The sequence below is a fragment of the Phyllostomus hastatus genome, unplaced genomic scaffold (assembly GCF_019186645.2).
Source record: "Phyllostomus hastatus isolate PE091 unplaced genomic scaffold, TTU_PhHast_1.1 phas_scaffold_755, whole genome shotgun sequence".
In the NCBI taxonomy this organism is placed as follows: domain Eukaryota; kingdom Metazoa; phylum Chordata; class Mammalia; order Chiroptera; family Phyllostomidae; genus Phyllostomus; species Phyllostomus hastatus.
Window position 1 is genome coordinate 13312673 of NW_025334039.1, and position 25935 is coordinate 13338607.

The 25935-nt window shown below is 52.8% G+C and overlaps 1 protein-coding gene across 4 annotated transcripts; it reads left to right on the plus strand.

Moving 5' to 3' along the window:
* The first annotated feature begins 95 nt into the window (after window positions 1-95).
* On the plus strand, window positions 96-25935 carry CLSTN3 (calsyntenin 3). Of its 4 annotated transcripts, none has more exons than XM_045826521.1 (19): window positions 96-495; window positions 1601-1739; window positions 4138-4260; window positions 4720-4915; window positions 6478-6686; window positions 6933-7082; window positions 7305-7490; window positions 7931-8212; window positions 9031-9143; window positions 11409-11571; window positions 12180-12236; window positions 12886-13043; window positions 13171-13319; window positions 17578-17804; window positions 18108-18278; window positions 19103-19248; window positions 19472-19607; window positions 24493-24695; window positions 24955-25935. In XM_045826521.1, exons 2-19 carry the CDS (start codon window positions 1676-1678, stop codon window positions 25093-25095), a joined length of 2874 nt encoding a protein of 957 aa, XP_045682477.1. In that variant the 5' UTR covers window positions 96-495; window positions 1601-1675; the 3' UTR covers window positions 25096-25935. The 4 variants fall into 4 exon arrangements, with proteins under 4 accessions (XP_045682477.1, XP_045682479.1, XP_045682478.1 ...); XM_045826522.1 differs by lacking the exon at window positions 96-495 and adding an exon at window positions 1246-1505; XM_045826523.1 differs by lacking the exon at window positions 1601-1739.

The following is a 25935-nucleotide window of genomic DNA, read 5'->3' on the forward strand; positions in this document are numbered from 1 at the left end:
TTGACCTTGGCTTTTCCTGAGGAAGGAACCTGGAGCGGGATCTAGGGCCGTCAGTCATCCAAGACTTGAGCCTTTCCAAAGGTCAGCTTGGCTTCCAGCCCATTTCTGGAAAGCTTGGGAACCACTCCAGATCCCTGGGGAGGTGGTGCCCCCTGGGAGGGGTCTGGTCTTGCTGTGCGGAGTGTGAGTTCTTCCAGGCTCACCCCGGGATGAGTTCTAACGACATCCTGAGATCCTGCGACTGAGTCAGGGTTCCCCACAATTACGAAGGTAGAAGGTGGGGGAAGGAGGAGGACAGCCAACTGGCCAAGAGCCAAAGTGAAGAAATCCGATAGCGCTGCCCCCCACAACTCCTCCAGACAGCTTCACGGAGCGGCACTCCAGGCTCTGTCCTACGAGGCCGTTAGGAAAGGAGGCGGCCACACTGCTCTTCCCAAGCACGGAGGGGCTGTCGGCAGCCTGATGAGGTGTGGAGTTCCAAGTCCAGAGCCGAAGGTGAGGGAGGAGTTTGGTTGGCTATTCTTCCTGGAGAATTTTACATTCTTTGGCTGGGACCCAGGGGTTTCCTTCTCCCCAGGCCCCAACCCTTGGACAGCCCGTGCTTAACTGTACTCCCGTGGTCGGGGGAGGTGTGCCTAAACTATGGAGTGTCCCGCCCCCAACTCTCCCCACCTCTCCAGCCTACCAACTTCTGTGGCTTAGAATCAACTGGGCTGATTTATCATGGTTTACGGTGGGAAATTCGGGAGCAGGGAGGCAGGGAGGGTAGGCAGTGGGAAAAATTACACCTGGTGGTGAACTGCCTCGACAGGTGTGTGTGTGTGTGTGTGTGTGTGTACGCGCGCGAGCGCAGCACAAATATTGCACTTTTTCTCCAGTCCCACTGCCCTGCTGACCATCCCATGGTTTCCTCAGCGAGACCTGGCTGGGGCTGGAAACTGAAAGGCGAGGATCTCTCGGGTTCAGACTGTGGGTTTTACTTCACGGTTCCCAGGAGGCACGCAGCAGGGACTCGCTGATGGAATGGGATGTGTAAAGAGGTTAATGCAGAGTTGGGGGTGGGGTGACGTGGACGCTGCTTCTCGCCTCCCTCAGGTCTCCGGTGACGTCTCCCTTCCCCACCCCCGGGGCTTTTAGCTTCTCGATTCTCTCAGTGTCCGTCTTCCCACCCCTCCACGGCTTTCCAGCTTCCTCCCCAGCCCCCGCAGTTTCCTTGCTCCCACAAATTGCAATCCCGGGAAAGAGCCATAACGCATTCTCCCACCCCAGCTCCCCCGCGCATTGGTTTTCTCCCTCCCTGCAGCACCTGGCTCTCCCAGTCAACCGATTGGCCTGTGGCCCCATCAATCTTCGTCTGGCTGTGCTTACGTCATCCTGCAGTAGAGGGGATGGGGTGGGAATGAGAGAGAGAGCGAGAGCAAGCGAGCTAGGACGCGGGGCTGGAGAGCGAAAGAGAAGCCACTGCAAGTCCCCCACCGCAACCACCCAGGTTGGGGTCTGCCCAGGTCTGCTCTATGGACTAATGCGGGGGGCAGGCTCCTTTCTGTCTCTGCCCTGCTGCCTGCTATCTTCCCTCCCCTCGCTGCATCCCTCCCCCAAGGTGCAGTAAGGGGGCTGGAGGCTCCCAGGGGAGAGTAATCGCCTGACCCTGCCCTGCCCTACACCACACCATACCATGACCCTCCTGCTGCTGCCCCTCTTGCTGGCCTCCCTACTTCCCTTCAGCTCCTGCAACAAAGGTGAGTGAAGTGGGAGGTGGGGGCACTAAGAGAGGGGTATCGGGCAGAACGGAGTGGGGTGGGGGTGGGCAGGAGCCATTGAGGCTCTCTGGCACATGACGCTCTTCCCACCATCCCCTTCCCATCCATTTCCTCAGACCTGCACCTTCTCCCTTCCTTCGCGACCCCTTTGCCACATCTTCCTGCCTGGTCCATCTCTGCCCATGTGCTGCTTCTGCTTCCATTTGGTCCCTATTCCCATGCTGGGGTTTCTCTCTCCCCCTCTCCCAAATTCTCTGTTGAAGATATCTCAGGTCTCACCAGGACTTGCCCTGAGGGGCGATGCCCGTCTCTTGGTGGTTCTCCATTTTCCCTGAGGTGTGCCTGCACTAAGAGTGTGTGGCAGATCCATCTGGTTCATCTCCATCCCATCCTGGGGAGAAACTCTGCCCTGCAGCTCAGCAATTCGGGGCACGTATGTTTTGGCGTGTTCCTCTGCATCCATACCCTTCTGCCTGCATGCAGCTGGGCTGTGGGTTACCAGAGCTGCCCTCTCTGGCAGACAGCAGATAAATTCAGCTGGGTGAGGCTGATAGAGGGACCAAGAGGGAGGGAGGGAGGGAGGGAAGGAGGGAGGGGTGGGGGAAGAGGGCTCAGGTAGGTGGAAAAAGGCAGGAAAGGGCAAAAGTGGGTATGTGGGGGGAACCAAATGAGTGGTGAGAGGGAAAGCTGAGAAGAAGAAGGGAGATAAAGTATGGGAGGGGGCCAAGAAGGGGCTGGAGAAGGGTAAAAGTGGAAGCAGAAAAAAGAGAGAGGAATGAAAGGGAAATCAGGAAGAATGGATGAGAAAAATGGGAGAGGGAGAGTCAAAGAAGGAAAAGACAGGGAGCCTAGGAAGGAGGGTGGGTGAAAGGAGGTGGACTCACGGAGAGAGTCGGTGGCCAAGAGGAAGAAGCAGGGTCAGGGGTGAGCGGTGCCCAGCACTGGCCTTGCTGTGGACCTCCCCTGCATCCTCACTCTCTGACCTCAGCCTGGCTCTGCAGCCTCCTGCCACTTCCTGTGCTGCCTTCTGAGCACCATCTTGTGGCTTTCTCCTCTGCCACTAGAGAAGGGGGTGTTGCCGGTCATCAGCAACAGAAGGGAAGACTTTCAGATACCCTAAGTCTTTTTGGGGGTGAAGTTGGAGAAAAAAGTGGAAATCAGGATTTCTTGCTCACCATGACATTCTGGGGATGAGTCTCCTTTGGTGACGCCCTTTTGGATGATGCCTTCCTCTGCCCACGTCCCACCGATGGGCCCTCGTGAATGTGCCTTGGGAGCCTGGGGGTCGCCATGACAGGGTTATATAGAACAGGCAGTGGGGATCGTGGCTGGGAGGTGATGTGGGAAGGGAAGGGAACGTGCTGTGCCTTCCTGCAGCCTCTCACCAGTGGGGAAGTGGGAGATTGGGCCTGGCAGGAGGCACAGGTGAGCCAAGTCTGGGAGCAGATGGGGAGATCTGGAGGCTGAGTGTGTCCTATTTCCACCCAGAACTGGCTGCTGGTTGAAGGGAATGGATGGGGTAGGTAAGAACTGAAACTAAGTTGTGAGTCTGTATAAAAAGTGGGGTCCAGGGAGCGTGGGTTTGGTGGATTTGCGGGGGGGACATAGAGATGGGTTGGTTATGAGTGCGTTCCCTTGGCTGTGGGGCTGAGAAGCGGGGAGGAGATCTGTCGTGTTTCTAGGCCAACTTGATAATCCCTTAGGATGATGGCTCTGCTGGGTCCAGTTATTTGACATCGATTCCTCTGCTCTCTCCCTGTCCCTCTCTGCCCCCCTCCCTCTGTCCTATATATTTTCTCTTCTCTCTTTCCTCCTCCTCCCTCTGGGAGAATGGCCTTAGGTTGGGGATTGGCTGGGAGAAGTGCAGAGTGAAGGGATCAGGTTTGAGATGGGGTGTCAGTGTCGGTGGCTGTGGTGGTGGAGAGGATAAACAATCAGAATCTCAGGAAACTTCTACATCTTCTTTTCCTAATCTCACCTCTTCCCTTAATCTATCCCTTGCCTTTCCCAGGGCCTTCTGAGGGCCCACCATTATTTCCTGAATCCCTTATCTCCAGTCTCTAGCACTTGAGGTCTCTAAAGAAAGTTTTCCACTCTCTGACCAAGTTTCCCAAGGGAGATAGGAGACCCCACTCTCCAGCGCAGGCTGTTGCCAACTTTCTATCTCGCCATAGAAGAAGGCTGTGACCTCCCTGAGTCCCTTTGACTCCTTTAATAGCTGATTTTTTTGTCCTCATTTTTTTTTTCACTGCAGGTGCTTCTGTAGGGTGTGGAAAGAGTGGTGATACTGGAGTGTGAGTTTGTCTAAGTCAGTGAGGGTTATGTGGGAGTGGAGGGCCAACTCACAGGTTCTTCCTTTCCTCTCCCTGGGCACCAGCCAACAAGCACAAGCCATGGATCGAGGCAGAATACCAGGGCATCGTCATGGAGAACGACAACACCGTCCTGCTGAACCCACCACTCTTCGCCTTGGACAAGGACGCCCCCCTGCGCTATGCAGGTGATGGGGGTTGGTGGATGGAAAGACGGGTAGGACAGAGAGAAGTGGTTGGGAGGGCAGAGAGCAGGGGAGGAGAGGGATGTCCTGGGAGGGAGAGCAATAAGGAAGTGGGGAAGAGGCCTTGCAAAGTGGAAGATAAAGTAGGCTTGGGGAGCCCAAAGGGCTACCTTGAAGCTGGTGGTTGAGTAGAGGTAGCCAGAGAGGGCATGGGCAGGCAGGGGTTAAATGCATCCAGATTTTGCCAGATCTCAGACCTGGTACCTCTGAGAGCTTGTTGCTCAGGAAAGCTAGTGCTGGAGCTGGATGCTTGCTAACTATGCTTTCACGTGCACGAATAAGGGGCAGGGGCAGGGGTTGGGGAGGAGAGGTGAAGTGGGAACCCAAGGCAGGGAGGCTGAGGCTGGAAGGAGATGCTGGAGATGGTGCGGGAGCCTCATCCTTCCCTACCTCCTCGGCCAGGTGAGATCTGTGGCTTCCGGCTCCATGGGTCTGGGGTCCCCTTTGAGGCTGTGATTCTGGACAAGGCAACAGGAGAAGGGCTGATCCGGGCCAAGGAGCCGGTGGACTGCGAGGCCCAGAAGGAGCATACCTTCACCATCCAGGCCTACGACTGTGGCGAGGGCCCCGATGGAGCGAACACCAAGAAGTCCCACAAGTGAGGAAGCCCTTGTCCCCCGCCCCCTGCTGCAGGGCCTCTTCCCTCCTTCCAAGCCCCTCAGCATCCTCTATCTGTGCAGTCACTGGATTTCTACTCCTCCTCTCTCTGTTTACAGGGTTTAGGGACAGGAGGCAGACAGAAATATTTAGTAGAATTTAGTGGGATCTAATCCTGGCTCTGCCTCCTATGGCCTTGAGCAACTTACTCAGCCTTTCTGGATCTGCTTTCCTTTATCTGTAAAATGGGGACAATGATGACACCTATTTCTTTAGGTTGCTGTGAAGTAAAAGGAGCTTGTTTGTATAAGAAGGATGCACTACAGTGCCTGACCTATGGTAAAGGGCTTAATACATGGGAGTTATGATGATGAGGAGAACAAAGAGGAAGGGGAGGCGCACACTCAGCACACATCCAGGTTCCTCCCTGCTGCCCCACCAGTCTCCCTGCAGCGTGCACCACACTGGCACCATTATCACATCCTCAGCGCTCCGGGTGAGGGTGGGCAGCGCGGCAGCAGCGGCTGGCTACAGCATGAAGGAGCCTGGGTCCGGGGACTCCGTCGTCTGTTCCCAGCTAACTTCCCATTTGAGAATGGGCGAAGCTTGGCAGTCGGGATTCCTGGGCCACTAGAAGCCCTGGAGATAAACTGCAGCTGCTCTTTGTGACTCCGTTTCCCATTTGGAGATAGGACCTGTGCATCTGGGCCCTGGGTGCCTGGGTCCTGGCTAGGGACAGGGCTCAGCACAGGGGGCTCAGCCCCAGCTTTGCCTGCCCTGAGCAGGGAGGGGCCGCAGCTGATGAGCACACTTGTGAGCGTGCTCACAGAAGGCAGCACTCGTCTTCTGGGTACCACTCACGTCAGATGGCTTATGGCTTTTGTACAAAAGCCTCTTCCTTTCCCATGGGTTTTTTTTTTTTTAAGATTTTATTTATTTACTTTTAGAGAGAGGGGAAGGAAGGGAGAAAGAGAGGGAGAGAAAAATCAATGTGTGAGAGATATGATTGGTTACCTCTCACATGCCCCCCAACTGAGAACTTGGCCCGAATCCAAGCACGTACCCTGACTGGGAATCGAACTGTTGACCTTTAAGTTTGCAGACTAGCGCTCAATCCACTGAGCCACACCAGCCAGGGCCTATGGTTGGTTTTTAACTTGGCTTTTATTCTGTATCTTCCTCGATTAAGGCGTAGGATCTTACTGCTGTGAAGGAATGAACTGCTGGACACAAAATCTTGTCTTACCTCTCACCTTGGCAGCCCCAGCCTATGGCATTCTGTACAGAAGCCATCAAAGTCAGTGCTGGTGTCACCTGGGGTCATTCTTACCCCTCCCAGCAGATATCCTATCCTTAGCACAGCTCCCTTGAAGGCCCACTCCTTTGAGGTGCCTGGTGCCCTGGGGAGTGGGGATTGGAATCAGGAACAGACTGAGGGACAGGCTCAGGGACAGACTGCCTCCCGCCTGCTCTGATTCCCTGTCTGCATCTCTGCCCCTCCTGAGTCTCCAGTATGAGGCTAGCTGACTCGTCCTTCCCCTCCTCCCGCTCTGTCGTGTGCAGGGCAACCGTGCACGTGCGGGTCAATGACGTGAACGAGTTTGCCCCCGTGTTTGTGGAGCGGCTGTACCGCGCTGCAGTGACCGAGGGGAAGCTGTATGACCGCATCCTGCGGGTGGAAGCCATCGATGGAGACTGCTCCCCCCAGTACAGCCAGATCTGCTACTACGAGATCCTTACGCCCAACACCCCCTTCCTCATCGACAATGACGGTAGGTGCAGCCCCTGCCCACCTTGTGTGCCCACGTCCCTCAGGACAACGCAGGGCTGAGGGGGCCACTGCTCTGCCCTGCAGATTCTCATTCCACACCCTCTTTCCCAGATGTGAAGCCTTTCTCCCAGATACCTTCTTTTCAGCTTCCTGCTGCAAAATTAACTCAAGAGCACCCCCTCCCCCATTTTCCCCAGGCTTTCTCTAGTGCTCCTGACCTTCTCTGTCCTCCCCATCCCCACCCCAGGGAACATTGAGAACACAGAGAAGCTGCAGTACAGCGGTGAGAAGCTCTACAAGTTTACCGTGACAGCTTATGACTGCGGGAAGAAGCGGGCGGCAGATGACGCCCAGGTGGAGATCCAGGTGAAGCCCACCTGTAAACCCAGCTGGCAAGGTGAGGGGACCTGCTCTGTGACTCGTCTACTGACAGTGTTGGAGGCTAGGCTAGCAGTCAGGGGAGGGATGTTTGGGTGCAGGCTTGTAGCCGTCTACCCTGGATGGCCGTTTTTGTGGGAGCCCGAGGCTGTCTGTGGAATGGCAAGAGCAGAATAGACAGAGAGGAGGGGCCGCCTTACTTTTCTGTCTCTCCACTGCCCTCTCCCTCTCACCGGTGCAGGCTGGAACAAAAGGATTGAATATGCACCAGGTGCCGGGAGCTTGGCTTTGTTCCCTGGTATCCGCCTGGAGACCTGTGATGAACCTCTCTGGAATATTCAGGCCACCATAGAGCTGCAGACCAGCCACGTGGCCAAGGGCTGCGACCGCGACAACTACTCCGAGCGGGCACTGCGGAAACTCTGTGGTAGGTGTGCACCCTCTGGTCCCCCAGACCTGCCCCTTCTCACCCGGCTTCTACACAACCCTTCTCTGCCTCTTTCTTAAGAACCTGCCTTATGTCTTCTTCTGCCCATCTACAGGTGTATATATTCACAGGGGTTGTAGCGTGTAGTTAGCTCTTGTGGCCTAAAAAGCAGATAAACATATTATTGGCAAAGATGCATAATTACAGCACAAGACCGTCACCAGATACACTGTGGAACAATGACAGGGAAAGATGAGAGTTGGAGGACTCTCAGGGAGAGGTATTCCTGAGAGAGGTCCGTCCCTCTCTGTCTTTGAGAGGCCAGAAGAGGTGGTGAGATGAACTGTAGATTTTTTCTCATCACTCTTTCCCTGCCTGCCTCCCACTTGCCCATCTGCTGCCACTCAGCTCTGACACATGTGCCTTCTGGGTTCCTGCAGGTGCTGCCACTGGGGAGGTGGATCTGTTGCCCATGCCTGGCCCCAGTGCCAACTGGACAGCGGGACTCTCAGTGCACTACAGCCAGGACAGCAGCCTTATCTACTGGTTCAACGGCACTCAAGCTGTGCAGGTGCCCCTGGGTGGCGCAGCCGGGCTGGGCTCTGGGCCCCAGGATGGCCTCAGTGACCACTTTACGTTGTCCTTCTGGATGAAGCATGGTGTGACTCCCAACAAGGGCAAGAAGGAAGAGGAAACCATCGTGTGTAACACTGTGCAGAATGGTGAGCCTTCCTCAGGGCACTGCTCTGAGAGCGGGGAGAGAGTGACTTCTTGTCCTGCCTCTGTCCCTGTCCAGGCTGTGGCTGCAAATGGGCCACTTCCTCTCTCTTCACTTGTAAGGCGGCAGTGCTAGGTTTGACACTCCCTGAAATTCTATGATTCACTGCCAGCACACGGTGAGATCTTACGTCTCTCAGAGTGCAGAGGGACTGCTCACTGCCCTTCTCACTTGCAGTTGCCCAGCCCCCTGCCTCCCACCAGTAGACTGCCCCCTGAATCTACTCCCATTAAAGCCCTTCCACTGTGATGGGAAAGCCTGGGTAGTGGTGTGCCCCATTCTTTCTCTTCCACCTTCACCTCATTTTTGTCTTATGGGGGCTAGTTGGCTCCATCACTGAGTACACAGTGACATATCCTTCTAGGGGTGGGTGGGTGGGTAGGGGCTTGGCTTGATCTGCTCTCTCATTTCTGCCACTTCCCTGAGGTCATTTCTCTTAACCTGAAAAGGATTGTTACCAGGGTTGTTTGTATTAACCAAAGGACCAGTAGGGATCTGGGGTGGGGGCAGGCTGGTTGGTGCCCCTCTCAGCCAGTCAGAGTGCCAAAGAAGCTCTAGTTTTATCACCTGAGCTGGAGCGTGTGTGTGTGTGTGTGTGTGCACGTGTGCACACACGTGTGTGATGGAAGGAGAAGACTAGTGAATGCAGGAGAGAGAGAGTTCATGAGAGGACAAAGAGAACCCCAGCGTGCTCTCCCTCCTGGTGCTTTGAGCCTGTTCTTGCCCCTGTGTTTGACCTCCATCTTCATCGTCTTCCCTCAGAGGACGGCTTCTCTCACTACTCACTAACGGTCCATGGCTGCAGAATTGCCTTCCTCTACTGGCCTCTGCTTGAGAGTGCCCGCCCAGTCAAATTCCTCTGGAAGCTGGAGCAGGTGAGGCCAACGGTGGAAAGATGGGTGGACGAAACTTACTTGTGGGGAGGAGGGCTCTAGGGTGGGGGCTGGAAGTTTTTGGGTTGCTCTCTGCCCTCTCTTTCATTCTCCACATTCTGTTCCTCACTATTGTACCCCCAGGTTCTCTCGTTGTCTATTTCCAAGGCTTCTCTCCTGTGGAAAGCACTCCTGGATTAAAAGAAAATAGGGAACAAATTACTACTAACATCAAACCTAACCCACCATCTATCCCACCTCCTCGTTTGATCTCATCTCTTTCTGATCTAGAACCTTAACCGTACATTTCTGTGACTCTCAAGCAGTCAGCATGCTGTAATTGAGAAAATAAGTAGTTCTCAGGTGCACAGATTGGGGTTGAATCCTGCCAGGGGAACTCACTAGCCATGAAAACTTGGTTAATATGTCTAAACTTCAGTTAACTTACCTATTAAATGGGGATAATAAGAATTCTATATTCCAGGGTTGTTGTAGAATTAATTGATGCCATTTTTATATGGTCATCCCACTTAATGACAGGGATGTTCTGAGAAATGAGTTGTTAGGCAACCTCATCGCAGTGCGAACACCACAGGGCGCACTTACACAAACCCAGGTGGCTCGGCCCACTGCACACCTCGGCCGTGCGGGACAGCTCACTGCTCCCCGGCTGCAGCCTGTACAGCACGTTGCCGAGCAGAACCACAGCAGGGGCCATCAGACACAGGTGAAAAGGGCGCAGTCAAGACACGTGGCACCCACAAGAGGGTGAGGCTGCTGCTGCTGTCCAGGTTCTCACTTTTTTACAGCAAACATTTTTTTTTATAGGCAGAAAGAGTGCATTCTGAAATAATGATAAAAAGTATGGTATAGTAAATACATAAACCAGTAACACAATTATTATCATTATCAAGTATTATGTACTGTTTATAATTGTATTGCTCTGCTTGTACGTGACTGGCAGTGCAGTGGGTTTGTTTACACCAGTATCATCATGAACACGTGAGTAAGATGTTGCACTGTGACAGGATGGCAGCTACAATGTCACTGGGTGACAGGAATTTTTTGGGTCCATTTTAGTCTTGTGGGACCACCATCGTGTATATGGTCAGTTGTTGACTGAAATGTCATTATTCTGCGCATGACTTTAGACTGAAAAGGGCTCTATACATGTTAATTCTCATCGTTATTATCCATGATTATGAGGGACAAATAAAAATAGACCAAAAAAAAAAAAGGAAAATCCTCTCTTAAGCCAACAAACAGTTGTATTCTCCAAGCTAACCACAAGGGCCAGTGGGGACTAAAGGGTTTCCATCTCATATTTTTCTTGAAATCCCTGGTAGAATGGCTGATAAAGCAAATGGCTGAAAAAAGGCAGGAAGTGGAGGAGAAAGGGACATGAAGAGTCTAGAAAATTCACAAACTGGATAATTGAGGACTGTCTACAAAAGCTTCTGCTTTTTGAGGCACCCTTTTAAAGAGATGGTCTGCCATCTGCTACTTTTTGGTCTTCCCCCTTGTTGCTAATATTGCTAACATTACTACCTCTATTTTTCCTTTACTTACCTGTATTTACTCAAGAAATATTTGTTAAATATCAATTATATCCCTGTCATTCTGGTAGGTTCTGGAGATACAATGGAGTATAAGCTAGAACAAAATCTTTGCCTTCATTAAACTTGCATTTTAGTTGGAGACAGGTTTTTAGAAAGTAAGCAGACATATAAAAATGATAAATTGTGATAAGTTCTCTGAAAGAACAAGCAAGGCACTGAGGTAGAGGATAGGGGCAGGCAAAGACGGGGGAGCTCACCTTATACTGGATGTTCGGAGAAGGCCTGGCTGAGGGCAGATGTGAGCCTAGCCCTGTAAGACGGGAAACAGCTGTGAGGAGAGGGTGTTTTAGGCAGTGGGGAAAGCAGATGCAAAGGCCCTGAGGTAGGAAAGAGCTCGGCATGTTGCAGGCATGAATTATTTTGGGAAAAATTAATTCGCAAAATAGTGTGTTACTTCTCTTAGAAATGCTTACAGGTTTAAAGATTTGCCCGAAGAGTGAAACGTTAGGTAGTAGGTGAGTCACCTGATAGATTTTGTGCGAGGACATTGTTCCTAGAGCTGGGTAGGCGACAATTCACTGGTAAGTCCTGATGACAGAATGAGGAATGTGAGGGACTGTCCCTTGGTTCCCAGGAGAAGGGGCAGTGCCGTGCGTTAGGTCCCTGAAGACGAAGTGACCGGGGGTTCTTGCCTCTGCCCTCCCCCCAGGTCTGCGATGATGAGTGGCACCACTATGCTTTGAACCTGGAGTTCCCCACAGTCACACTCTATGCTGACGGCATCTCCTTTGACCCTGCCCTCATCCATGACAATGGTCTCATCCACCCACCCCGAAGGGAACCTGCTCTCATGATCGGGGCCTGCTGGACTGGTAAGTCCCTGAGCTGCTCCGTGAAGATGCTAAAAAAGGTCAGAGTTTCTGGTGACTTAGGAAGAATGAAGGAGCAAGGGCAGCTGACTTCACGCGGCTCCGTGCAGTTGGGCAAGGAGACTTGGAAAGATCTCTGCTGGACACCATGCCCCCCCTGTACCTCCCACCTATTCAACCAACCGGTCATTGCCTGTGACTGGGATGAATTTCTTTCTCAGGCGTCACCAGAATCCTTCTGTCACTTTGACCCGTTTCCACTTCGTTCCATCCCAGTGATGATGATTCCCACAGCCCTGTCCACCGTTGGAGGCCAGCGGCCCTTCAGAGAGTCATCGCTCTTCCACCTTTTAAGCTGCTGCTTTCATTTTCTCTTCCTTCTGGAAGTGTGGGTGTCTTACCAGAGCCCTTGTGTTTCCTCAGCAATATACGTAGGGTTGTGTCTACACCCGAGGCCTGAGAGACTGAGTTATGCAGAGAAGGTCTGGGACTCTCCCGAGAGGTTGCAAGTCCTACCAGGGTGGGTCAGAGCTGGACGACCTCTTCTTCCTCTCTGACAGCCTGTTCCCCAAACCTCAAGCTCACTGCCCCTTTGTTTGTTTCCCCTCCAGAGGAGAAGAACAAGGAGAAGGAAAAGGGAGGCGACAACAGTACAGACACCGCACAAGGTACTGGGTGTGGAAGCACTGGAGATGGGAGAGTTCTCGCCTTAACTTTCTGTTCCGTGCTGCCTTTTCTGCGCCAGATCCTGTCCAGCCTTGTTATTTACTGCTTCCCATGCCTCCAGGGGGCCGCACCTCTGAGAACCATAGCAAGGCAGGGTTTCCTTGATGAGTTAAGGCCAAATGAGCTTGGCTGGATTCTGGGTGTCCCTTCCTGCCTTCAGAAGGAAGTGAAGGAGTCCTCTTGCTGGAACACAGGAGGTGGGAGGCAGCCACACAGCAGGGAGCATCTGAGCCTCTGTGAAGCTCACACACATTCACCCCAGGCCCCTTGCATGCCACCGGAGACACCCCCTAACCCTAACCCTAACCCTTTTCCCTTTCTCCCTGTTTGGGAGACTGTCCTCATTTCCATTGCTTCTATTTTTCACCCTTCTCCACTGGTTTTATTCTGTCTCCTCTGCCTTCTCCAATCTCTCACGTAGCCTCACTTCTCTCTTTCTTCATTCCTTTTCCTAGTTTCCCCGTTTCTAACCTTTTCATTTTCTTTCTCAAGCCTTCTGTTCTTTCTCTCTTTCCCTTTCTCTCAGTGCCTTTCCTTGTTCTATTCCTACTTTGTTCTCACCTCCCATCCGCCCCTGTGTTCCTGCCCTAGGAGACCCCTTGCAGATCCACCACTACTTCCATGGCTACCTGGCTGGTTTCAGTGTGCGCTCAGGTCGCCTGGAGAGCCGCGAGGTCATCGAGTGCCTCTATGCATGTCGAGAGGGGCTGGACTATAGGGATTTTGAGAGCCTGGGCAAAGGCATGAAGGTATAGCCCCTCCTCCAGCCCTCTCCTTCCCGGCATGCCCTCTGTCCCCTGCCCTTGTCCCACCTCTGCCCCCTTCCTCTCCTGCCTCCTGGGCCTGCTCTCAGCTGTGTCTGTGTCTGGGGCCCAGGTCCACGTGAACCCCTCGCAGTCCCTGCTCACCCTGGAGGGGGATGATGTGGAGACCTTCAACCACGCCCTGCAGCATGTGGCTTACATGAACACTCTGCGCTTTGCCACACCTGGCGTCAGGCCCCTGCGCCTCACCACGGCCGTCAAGTGAGTGTGGGGTGGGGCGGACAAATCACAGAGCAGAGCCAGACTGTCCGAACTCCCTGGCTGTCAGAATGCCACCTTCGGCTGGGCACACCGCCCTCACTTAATGGGTGGGGAGATTGGGTCCCCAGAGAGGACACGTGACCTGCCCAGTTGACATAGCCTGGTAGACTGGTTTCCCAACAACTGGTTCATTACTTTTCCCACTGAGCTGCACTTCCAGGGTTTGGGGGTTTTAATCTTCTCCATGCCTCCATGCTGGTATAAATAGTGGGACAGCGAAGGTACTGGGTTGGGAGCCGGGAGAGCTGACATTAATTCTGACTCAGTACTAATTTCCTGGAAGACGTGGGGCAAGTAGTTCTCATTGCTTTACCTATTTTAATCTTGATTCATCAAGTTCTCGCAAGGTCAAATTGGATGATCTAAGTCCGGGGGTTGGCAACCTATGGTCCCAGTCCCAAATCTGGCCTGCAGCCTGTTTTTGTAAATAAAGTTTTATTAGAACACAGCCATGCCCATCCTTTTGCATATTTATGGCTGCTTTTCCACTGTGATGGCGGGGATGAGTAGCTGGGATGGAGACCGTATGGCCAGAAAGCTGGAAATATTTACTGTCTGGCCTTTCACAGAAAAATGTGCTGACCTTTGAATTCTAAGTGAATGATTTTGAATTGTTTAAAATAAAAAGTATACATTACTTCAAGGTTTAGGTATATTTGGGGTTTAAAAATACAGAGTAATTGAGAGATAATGAAAGCTTAATAGTTAAGGACATAGAGTCTATTACTAGCTTTTTTGCATTGAGCAAATGCTATAAAGCAGGAATAACAATAGATTCTAACTCATGGAATTGTTATGATAACTAAATGATATAATCCAGATCAAATGCCTGGCAGAATGCCTATTCTGCAAATGTTGGCTTTTATTATAAAGGAATTTTCACCCCTTATTATGGTTTATGAGGCAGTTTTTAGGAGATACTGCCATCTAGTGGGTAGATTATAGAATGCAGGAGTCAGTATTGAAGAAGAATCCCTTCTCTCTTACTCTGCCTCAGTTTCTCCCTAAGCTGTATGAAGATAATATCTTTGAGCTGTCCTGATCCTGGGAGGAGTGGGTTTAGGGAAGAGGGGGCTCCGGGCCCTAGACAGTGACTGGGTGTGAGCATCAGGCCTCGCAATCAGCATGGACGGTGGCGGGACATGTGCTTTTGGGAACTAGGCTGCTGGTCCGAGGTGTGGTGGCAGAAGGAAGGCCTCTGTCTTTTAGCTTAGGGTCAAGCTCTGCAAGGGTCATCCCATGGGGGAGGAGGTGACATCCTCATTTGAAACCCTCCTACCTCTTTTGTGGCCAGGGAAGAGGCTTCGACAGGGGCTGGGGAGTGACTTTAGTACAGGGAAGGGGCCTTGTTTTCTTTCTGAGGTTAAGAAGGCGAGAACTGTCATTTCCCCATTTCTAGGGCTTCCATGTGGTTGGGTAGTGCTGCCCTCATACTTCCCTGAGGTTGTGGGAGAAAATATAGAGGTTGTGTGTGCATGTGCGCATGTGAGTGAGTGAGATGGGGAGAGACAGATACCAACAGCACCCCTCTTTCTCTGATGCACACCCCCGTCCTTGTCCATGTGGCCTCCCTAGTTTCCAGTGTTTAGTTCTTGGGCCTCTGTCCACTTAAAGCCAGGTTTATGCAACTATTCCGTCAGTGAAGGCATTCCCTGAGGGTTTTGTTTTTAACTTTTCTTGCCCATTGACTTGTGGCATTAACTCATCTTTTCCTCTAGCTCCCCCCCATAGATCTTTACTATAACCTCTACCTAGAAGTTCTTTTGGCACCCCTCCTGTACCCAAAGAAGCTAAAGCTGAAATGATGAACTTCAATGCCCAGACTAGCCCCTTCCACCTGAGTTCTCTATTTCTGTAACGATGTCTCTGTCCTTGTAAATCAGCCCGGCTTGAAACTTCTGAGTCATCTTGGATTCCTCCCTGTCTTTTTCCTTCATCAGCTGCCAGGGCACCCAGATCCTGCCTCTGTCCTGGCTGTCTGGAATCTGTCTCTTCTTTTTTCCTTTCTGCTGTTACGACTCCAGCTCAGGCTCTTACTCCCTCTCACCTGGCCTTTTGCAGTAGTCTCCTAACTAGCTGACTCATCTCTAGTGGTCTAACTTCAGTTCACCCTCTGCCCTGAGGCTGGAGTAGTGATCTTGGATGAGAATTTCCACCCTCACATGTCTCTGATGAAGAAGGCATTCGTGGCTTTGTCTTACCCACTGCACAAAAGTTGCACTCAGAGCCCTCAACCATCTGGCCCTGGCCTTTTCTCCCTTATGTTTCTCTGCCCCGCTGGGTATACTCCTCACCTCCTGTGAAGCAAAGTCCTCCTTCCTTAAAAGGCTAGCTCACCTGCTACTTTTCTTTTTTTGATTCTGGGAGGGCATGTATTAAAGCTGGGGCAGTGAAACAAGGAAGGGCCTAGGATAGAAGAAGCAGCAGGAGAGACAGAGCCTAGGCGGGGCTGCTTGGGCTCACTGAAAAGTCAAGAAAAGGGTCCTTGGAGACAGGTTCCGGGGTTAGCCTGGGATGGACTGCCACTGCCCATTGCTCTCCTGTTTGCAAGTCTTGGGGGGTCCTTTAGAGTTGAGTTGATGCACGCCTGTGGGGGAAGGAGGGAGGGAAGAAAGGTGGGGACGTGCTCCCGAGAGGAACAGCATGTGCTGCTGCTTTCTCGATGGTTCCTACCCTCTCTCGCCAAATGCCCCGTTCCCATCACAGCCAGGAAAAATCTCTCCCTCTCTGAATTCTCATGGGTTTTTGTTCCTCTCACATGATGGTGACCATGCTCACCCTTGTTTTAAGGTTTGTGCACCAGATCTAATCTCTCAACCAGATCATTGGAGCCTTGGGGTTGGGGCCAGCCTCCTGTTCCGCTTTGTTCCCCTTTGGATTGCTCATCAGAGTGGGGATGTCTGTTGGAGCCTGTGCGGCCAGGGTCAGGTGGGGCTGTTTTCCAAGAGGCTTTGATCTGGGCCCCTCTGCATGACCATGCAGGTTGCCTTTGGGCCCCACTCCTTGGGGCGCAGGAGCTCAGTAAGCCGTGGGCGTTGGTCACTTCAGGGGCTCTGAGCTCGTCCTGTCTGCTGAGGCTACGCTTCTCTCTTTTGGCTCCAGCAGTCAGGCCTGGCATACTGAGGTACACCGATAATGGTCCTCTCAGCAAAATCAGTTCAGTTAGCACAAGCATGTGGACCATACCCCTGCCCCTGAATCAACAACTCTCTTATGAAGACTGTGTGTTCAAGAGGACACTTCTTCATAAATAAATTTGGTTGGTGCAAACCCACATGGTGGCTGTAGTTTAGTGGAAAGATCATGGACTTGGAATGAGAAGAATGGGTTGAAGCTTTGACTAGGACACATATTTCTTATGAGGCCAAGATGCTTGACCTAAAAGCTTTGCTTTCTTATCCCTAATCTACGGCATTGAAATAAAGTTAAATGAAGTAATATGAGTAAAATGCCTCATAAACCAGCATGTACTGTGAGAATTATTATTGGTGAACATAGGATAGGGTTAAAGGGGATCCCGGAAGTGTGTCCCTGAGCTGCTGTGCTGTTTGTTGGTTGGTTCAGACTGGTTGAGTTTTTTGGGGAGAGTTTGTATTGGTGCCAAGATCAGTGAAGCTTCCTGGGAAGGTGGATGCAGGTCCAAGACAGTCAGAGTAGTTCACCTACCAAAGTGTGCTATTCTGGTATTAAAAGGGAGTGAATGGAAAGCTTACCAAGGAAGAGAACATCTTTTGATAGGAACCCACCCCCTTTTGTTGTTGAATATTTTGGGGTACCTATCTGCCAGATGTTATACTATGGAATAAATACACTTAAAAACCCCTCCTGGATAAAGAATCATGTATGTATGTATTTATGTACATTTTTAAATCTCAGCTTATAAAAGACAGTTTGATAGATGTTCCATAATCTTGGGGTGCAGCGTTGATGATGTGGTCACCCCTTAGGTCAGGTTTGCCTCCTATCCCTGATCTTTCCTGCAGTGGCGTCCTCCCAGGAGATGGAATCTCCCCCTCCAGCTTCGCTCTGGGGTGTGTTGGTGGTAGTGGTGCAGGGTCATTATCCCCCTTTCCCTCCCTCACCCTCCCTGCATGGGATGCTCTGTGTGGAGGTGGAGGCCGGGAGGGATGAAACAGAATGTAGATTATAAGGGAGGCATCTGGGGGTCACAAGCTGCTTCTCCCCATTTCTCCTATAGGTGCTTCAGTGAAGAATCCTGTGTCTCCATCCCCGAAGTGGAGGGCTACGTGGTGGTCCTCCAGCCCGATGCCCCCCAGATCCTGTTGAGTGGCACTGCTCACTTTGCCCGCCCAGCTGTGGACTTCGAGGGAACCGAGGGGGTCGCTTTGTTCCCAGATCTTCAAATCACTTGCTCCATTTCTCACCAGGTGGAGGCCAAAAAGGATGAGAGTTGGCAGGGCACAGGTAAGGATGACCCCCGGAGTGATAGCACCCAGAGAAGGGGTCCCTGTGCAGAACCAGAGTGAGGGCAAGGAATCTGGGGCTGGTTGTGAGTGAGCAACTCCACCCTGCATTTGCTTGTCTAGAACCACTCACCATTAGGCAGAAGAGCCAGGAGGAGGCCCACGGGTGTATGGAAACTGTTGGGGAATGGCGTTCTTGACAATGATGCTGACTGCTCTCAGGAAATGACCCTGGGAGGGGAGGAGGAGTGGCCATGAGGTGGGCCTCCAGCTCTGACCCAGATCCTGACTCTCTCCAACCCAGTGACAGACACACGCATGTCGGATGAGATCGTGCACAACCTGGATGGCTGTGAGATTTCTCTGGTGGGGGATGACCTGGACCCGGAGCGGGAAAGCCTGCTCTTGGACACGGCGTCCTTGCAGCAGCGAGGGCTGGAGCTCACCAACACGTCTGCCTACCTCACCATTGCTGGTCAGTGGGGCCTGAGAGCCTGCCTCCTTTTTCTGTGTGTGCTTCACCCCGTGATCAAGTACCGGGAAATCCAGAGGGTCCCCCTTCCAGACCCAGGAATGTGGCCATGTGACACTTTATACTTTCCCAGCCTGGAAGATCCTTTGGCTTCCAGATTGCCCCTAGAGGAGATGTGCTGGGGGTTAGTCTCCAAATGGTCCTTTTTCCCCCGCTTCTCCCTGCAGCCTGGCTCACCTCCACTCCTCCTGTGGCTGAGCCTTCTCTGACTAGCATCCTAATCCTCTAGCTGTTTGATACCAGCCATCCTATCCGTCTTCCATCTCACTAATCTCACATACACAGGATAGCTTTCCATTAGGAGGTCGTCTAACTAGTGGTAATGCTGTGGGAACTTCCAAAGGTAGCCTGCTTTTCTCCAAAGGACCCTCCATAAGGGAGGATGAGAGCTGATGGGCCCAACCATTCCCTCTTATTTCCATTCCTTTCAAGAGCTTCCCTTGAGACTTCTGTATTTCCTCCTCTCTCTGTTTCTCTGCTGCTTGCCAACTCCCTCCCGTGTGCAGAGCCTCCTGATTCCTTCTCTCCATCCCTACTCAGAAGCCCCAGAGCTATTAGAAAAGGGCAGAGCAGGAAATGCAGTCCATCCCAGTCAGTCAGAGCCAGGTGGGGGATGGAAGGGAGCATCTCTTCCTCTGAGAGCTTGGGTGCCACCCCTGTTGAAGGGTGTGGGTCTAACCCATTCTAGGCTGGTGGGAGTCAGAGAGAGAGTGCTGCCCTGGGCCTCTTTGCTGGCTCCTGCACTGAGCTGCTCCCTCCTCTTCCAGGGGTGGAGAGCATCACTGTGTATGAAGAGATCCTGAGGCAGGCTCGCTATCGGCTACGCCCTGGAGCTGCCCTCTATGCCAGGAAGTTCCGGCTTTCCTGCTCAGAAATGAATGGTCGTTACTCCAGCAATGAATTCATCGTGGAGGTACTCAGAGAGTTTCTTTCCTTCCACGGCTACCCGCCTCTGGCGAGGAGCCAGAGTAGAGTGGACTGAAGCCCATAAGTGGTGGGAATGGAAATGGTAGCAGGGAGGATGCCTGGACATGGTGGCGAGTGGGAAGCAGCAGCTGTGGGGCAGGGGTTGCCAGATGGTTTGAGAGAGGTGGAGCTAGGGAGGAGTGCATGCCCACTAAGCCCTCCCTCTCCAGGTCAACGTCCTGCACAGCATGAACCGCGTTGCCCACCCTAGCCACGTGCTCAGCTCTCAGCAGTTCCTGCACCGTGGTCACCAGCCACCTCCTGAGATGGCCGGACACAGCTTGGCCAGCTCCCACCGAAACTCCAGTACGTAAGGCTGTGTGGGGTGGGTGGGTGGCAGGGTACTGGGCTGGGCACAGACATCCTCCCCCTCGACCCGTGGGCAGGGAGGACAGTGTGGTACATTGGGTTCTATTCCCCTGTGATACCTGACGGCTGTGTTCCAGTCCCTTTATCCCCTGGATTATTAACTTTCCCTGTGAAGGACGTGAGCCTTGCATCGCTGTGGGGGCACTGGGCTCAGAATCACGAAGGCAGTGTGGGTGTAGGCCAAGACTTTGTTGTCCCTGTGGCCCTCCCACAACGATATCAAATTAGCCCTGGACCTTACCAAGTGTTCATTAAGCACCTATTATATATTAGCACTGCCCTAAAGTACTATTAAGAATATAAAAGAATTTTAGGATAGATATAGTCGTTATCCTCCAGGGGAAAGTCTGTGCTGTTACACAAGTAATTATGTGCTATTTACAAAGTCATAAGACTATTTCTAAAACAAAGTATGCAACCATATGCAAAATATGCAACTAACCATTGCCCCCAATACCCTCTCCACTTATGTTTAATGCTGCAAAAAACTACTGTTAGCCTCAGTGCTTTATAGTTGCACCCAGTTGGGGGGCGTTCTGAGGGCTTCCCAGGGCCTTCCTCAGTCTGGCGTCCTCTCTTTGGGCAGTGGCCACTGCCACACTATCCTTCACTTCCTTTTCCCTGGGACTGGCTCCCTTCTTTCTTTGGCAGGAGCCTTTTTGTGTTTTACTGTGTCTCACCATGGCAGAGCAGATGGATATAGGTAGGGGCGAGGAGGGAGTACAAGGCATAACCAAGTTACAAAGGTTTCAAGAAGCTTCACCAGATCTTTAATTGGTAGGGACATGTAAGCAAACTGAACCTGTTTTTGTTAAATAGACCCTCAGAGCCAGCCTCTTTTTCCTCATGATTCCTTAGCTCTTTCTCCAGTTCTTTCCCTGGGGATTGGCCCACTCAGCCTTCTCTGGGCTGGGTACTAGGTCCTGCTACCCAGGTTAGGCTCAAGGTAGCTGCCGGCTGGCACTGTTGCTGGGCCTGTTGAGATTTCCAGTCTTTGTTTCCCCTGCTATGAGGTCCCAGGGGAGGGAGTCCCCGTTCTGACTGCCCCAGCGCTCCCTCCCCTCACCCTATCTGCCCAGCTGCCTTGGGTGCTCCAGGGAATGTAGACATTGCCCTCGTTTCACGTCCCCATCCACTGTTCTGAGCTGGTGTCCAGGCCAGCCAGGCTTGCTCTGAGATCCTAGTCGGGAGCAGTAGCCTGCCTTTGTGTTTTCCCTTATTTTGGCCTGAGTATTGTGTAGAGTTCATAGTTCATCTGGGGTCGTTGGTGATTGGCATCTCTGGAGCTTACCAGAAAATCCGATTCATGAAACCTGGCCCATTTGCCTCCTCAAAGCAGTCCTTCCCCTACCCCTCCCAGCCCCGAGGGTGGTGTACAGGACTATGGCTTTGCAATTTCAAATCCCTCTAGCCACGCAGAAGCAGTTAGAGATACCATTTCTTCCCATGGGATGGGAGGTGGATTTCTCTGAAGCTCCTAAGTCCATCACAATACAGAAATCGGTGTGAAGTGTGGCAGTCAGGGAATGTTTTGTGGTACATATAGAGTCTGAACTTGGACCATGAAGGATAGAAGGGACTTCGTGTGGCCATGAGAGAGAATGAAACTTTGAAAATTGGGGCTGGGTGGGTGGTTTAGGGCAATATGGTAAGGGACAATGAGGTTGTCTGAGAAGGGTGAGATGAAATGATGAAGGCAGCATTTATCTAGTCATCCAGAGTTTTGATGCACAGTAGGATCATCTGGGGTGCTGTAGAAACGTTTGGTGCCTAGGTTACACTCCGCACCAGTTAAATCAGTGTGTCGGCGGGTGGGAGGCAGGCATCGGGGTTTTCAAAGTTCCTTAGGTGATTCCCGAGTATAGCACAGTTTCAGAACCATTTCTCTACTTTGTTTCCTACAAGCCTTTGCAGAAAGACCTCTGGTGTAATGACATAAAGGTGAGAGATGAATTAGGAAGTGCAGAGGAAAGGACAAGATGAAAGAAGAGTCAGATGAAGCTAGTTCATAAACTGCATACTCCGAGAGGCTATGCAGTTGCTAGAGTGGATCAGAATTTTGACTCTGAGCTTCCTTGTAGCTGAAGCAAAAGGGAGCCTGAGCAGTTATGAAGGTCATATGATAGGAGTCCAGCAGGATTTCAGGAGAAGCCCTGGGGCCAAGGGCAGGAAGACTCTCCTGAGGGTCTCCACACAGCACCACACAGGGCTGTGGACAGGGCTCTCCACGGTGTGCTCGACATCAGCTGACACCAGGAGTTCACATGGCTGTTTGCTAGAGCACCTCTTCATGTTGACTGCGGAGGTTGTTCACGATCAGAAGTAACTGCTCAGATCTAATGCAGCAAGAAACGTTGACTTTAGTTTTTAAACTCTTGATTTTTGCTTGTAGCTAATTAAAAAATCCTCCCATCTCCCTAGCTCTCTGGTTGATTTTAAACTAATTAACTGTGCTCCTTGGCCCAGATAGTGTGTCTACATTTTGTCTTTCCTGTGATTCTTTCTTTCTCTCTTTTTTAAAAAAAGATTTTATTTATTTATTTCTAGACAGAAGGGAAGGGAGGGAGACTAAAGGGAGAGAAAATTCAATGTGTGGTTGCCTCTCGTGCACCCCCTACTGGGGACCTGGCCTGAAACCCTTGCATGTGCCTTGATTGGGAATCAAACCAGCGACCCTTTGGTTTGCAGGCCGGCACTCAATCCACTGAGCCACACCAGTCAGGGCCTTTCTTTCTTTTTCTTTCTTTCTCCCTCCATCCCTTTCTTTCTGACATTTCTTAGTCCTAGCAATCAACTTGTAATTTTCCTTCTCCAAGCCAGGGGCTCAGGGGGACAAATGCATTTCGTTAAGACACAAACCAGAAACTTTGACTTAACAGTCGTGCCCTAGAGCAAGCTCATCTGCTGTGGCTCCTACTCTGAGGGAAGGTCTCCACTCCTTCTACAGTCTGTCCTTAGCTACAGGGGTCTTTTGCTGGTAGGGTCACTCCCCCTGCCCCACCCCAATCTTACTCACTGACTTGGAGACTTGGGAGGTTCTATTTTCTGCAGATGGGCATAAAGGTCATCTCTGTTTCCTTCTTTTTTTTCTCCCCTATCCCCAGGCAGTTGAGAAATGTTGATCTAGCCAGGCCCAACATTGCCCTGCTGGGCAGTCAGGTCTAGCTGGAGAGTGGCCCCAAGTGGGCTATGGGTCAGGTCAGGACGGGGACCAACTTGGCAGAGAGACATCAGGGCGGCCTCAGGGAGGTGTGAGGCTAGTGCGTGTGCTCAGGCAGGGCATTCTGCACACACACCTGGTTGGCCCTGGAGCGTGTGGCAGCGAGCGTGTGGTGGCTGCCAGCAGGAGGGGACTGCAGCAGGGTGCGTGGGGCTTCCGTGCTGTGTGCTTCTCTGTGCTCTGCTCTGTCTCTTGGCATGTGAGTCTTAGAGGCTATGGGTACATTCAGGACAGGAAGGTATTATCTATAACTTGGAACATAATGTATGTGTGATGCATACATGTAATCGTCCCTCAACAGCGGACCTGCCCAGAGCCTGGGCATCACGGAGACTCCGTGGTTGGGTGAGCTGTTCTGTGCCATGTGGGGTGCAGTGGCCCAGCTGCCTGTGAGGGCTCTGGGCCTGGGCATGCGCGTGTGGGGTATCTACCTGCACCTGCTGTCCCTGGGGCTGCGGGCTCTCCTGCTTTGCTTCCTTCTGCTTCTTCGAGGGCTGTTTCTGCGTGTGCAGGAGGGGGGCAGAGCTGTGCTCACGGCTGCCCGCTCTGTGGCCCTCGCAGCCCTTGTTGGTGGTGTTTACCTCTTCCTTCAGGGGGTTGCCTGGCTTTCCCAGCTGGCAGGGAGCTGGGTGACACTGCACCTATGGCTCATCTCTGCCTTATTGGAGACCCTCAGGCGTATCCCATTGATCCTGCTGTGTGAGCAGGCTGCCAGGGGGCTGGTGCAGGCAGCTGTGTGGGCCAGCAGAGTCCTGGCTCGGGCGCAGGGTGTGGCGACCTTTGGCCAGCTGTGTGCCCAGACGTTCTTCCTGGGCTTGTACCTGTGCATGCACATCTGCTTCTCTGCCATCAGCTCTAGGGTCCATGTGAGAGTCCACGTGCCCTTCAGTGTGTCACTGCCCTTCAGGGTCCATGCCCCACTGAGCCTGGGCCTCAGAGTGAGGCTGCAAGGCCAGACGCAGGACAGGGCCATAGGGAAGGAGGGTGTTCCTCAGCGGGAGGAGCAGCAGCCCCAGAGGCCCAGGAGCCCCAAGTCCGTAAGGAGAAGGGAAGCAGCACCGAGCAGGAGTGAGCTCAGTCCAGGTGGGTAAGGGAAGGGGCTGTTCCTTGTCCCTTAGACCTGTCCCCTACCTTAGACATTCTCTCCTCCCACAGCATTAGGCCCATGTGGTTGTCTCTCTCCTTACCCCACTGGGCACCAGGCACCTCATTCCTAGGCCACAGGGTCCCAAAAGGATGACCTGGGCAAACCTTGCCCTCTGCCTGCTGAGAATAAGGGTGCTCCTGACAGCACTGGGCTGGGAGCCCTTGTCTTCCCCTGCCCTTGCCCCCATTTTTGCACCCTTCCCTCCCTCCGTCTCTCTGTTCCTTTGGCCCTAGCAGCAGTGAGGCTGCCGCCCGCTCCTTTCCTGGCCTCTGGTTCTTCCCGGCTCTATTCTTCTTCCAGCTTCCACAGGGTAGTCTGCGCTTCTGGGCCATCATAGGCGCTATCTTCTCTGACTCAGAGACACTCTCTGCCCAGGGCCCCACTTACTGCTCTCTGTGCTGAGTCCCCCTAGGTGGGCCTGGCCACGGTCTGTTCACTGCATGCTCTCCCCGCAGTGGTCCCCAGTGCAGCGACTCTCATCATCGTCGTGTGTGTGGGCTTCCTGGTGCTCATGGTCATCCTGGGCCTGGTGAGAATCCACTCCCTTCACCGCCGTGTCTCAGGGGCTGGTGGGCCCCCAGGGGCCTCCAGTGACCCCAAGGACCCGGACCTCTTCTGGGATGACTCTGCTCTCACCATTATCGTGAACCCCATGGAGGTGAGTGGCCTTGGCAAGTGGGGAGGTCTAAAGGGTCAAGATTCAGCTGGAACATACACAGTGAAGACTGAAGGGATGGTCAAGCCCTGGGAAAAAGTTCTGGGCAGAGATCGTGAGCAGGAAGGAGAAAGGTCTGGATGGGGGAGGAGGTGGGGTGGAGGTGGCAGTAAGAAGATTAAGGGAGCATGGCCCCAAAGGAGAGGCTCTGGGGTGTGTGAGGCTGCTGAGCCCCTCTCCTCTCCACTTTTGCCTTTTGCAGTCCTACCAGAACCGGCAAGCCTGTGCGGCAGGGCCTGTGGGTGGCCAGCAGGAAGATGAAGACAGCAGTGACTCAGAGGCAGCTGACTCGCCCAGCAGTGACGAGAGACGCATCATTGAGACCCCCCCACACCGCTACTAAGGCCCATACTTCTCCCCAAACAGAGAAAGAATTCTGCCCTGGTGAGACAGAGACACCCCCAGAAAAGAGAGAAGGACATTCTGAGAGAAGAGAGACCAAGAGGGAGAGAGCTTGAGTCATCCTTGAATCTCAAAATCCAGTGGGTCCCACTGGAGTCTACCCTCCCCAATCCCCAACCCCCAACCCACCTCGCTCTCATGCCTCTGGGCCCTTGTTGCCCCAGTGTGGGAGATGTTGGCTGCCTTTTCTGCCCCACCCCTGGAGCAGCCTCCTCCTAGCTCACCCGTGTCTCTGTCTTTCCCCCCACCAGCCAGGCTCTGTATTGATTGCGGGGTTGGTGGCGTCAGTAGCAATGGCAGTGGCCAAGGGTGGGATTGAAGGAACCCTCTGCCCTTCCCTACTCTCCTCTCCATGAGGCCTTCCTCCCTCAGCCCCCTCCACGGGGCCTTCCTGCTTCTCTTCTGATCTCCCCCCTCTCCATCTCACTCTGGGGACCCCTGCTTCTTCACCGTGCCCACTTCCCTTCCTTTGTTGTCCCCTTTCCCCTTCTGTCCTTGCCTGCGGTCCTACAGCCCCTGCCCCTTCCTACATGACCTGGTCATGGTTAGGCTGTGGGGGTGGGAGCGGGAGTAGGGGCCCCGGTGTACTATATATAATGTATATTTTTTCATGTTGTCGTGAGCACAGCCCTGTGTTCTGTGTGCAGCTCACAGCCTTGTGTGTGCGTGTGGCATCGTCATGTCCTGGGGTGGGGGTAGGGGACTGGTGTGGTGAGGGAGGGGACACACCTGAGGGTTTTCAAATAAAACAACCAGAAAAAAATCCCCATGAGCTGCCCCC

Bases quoted from the DNA above. Each gene is read 5' to 3' on its own strand.
- CLSTN3 (XM_045826521.1), top strand. From the start codon at position 1,676: ATGACCCTCCTGCTGCTGCCCCTCTTGCTGGCCTCCCTACTTCCCTTC. The intron at 7,491-7,930 runs GTAGGTGTGCAC...GGGTTCCTGCAG, and splicing joins GGCACTGCGGAAACTCTGTG to GTGCTGCCACTGGGGAGGTG. The intron at 8,213-9,030 runs GTGAGCCTTCCT...GTCTTCCCTCAG, and splicing joins GTGTAACACTGTGCAGAATG to AGGACGGCTTCTCTCACTAC.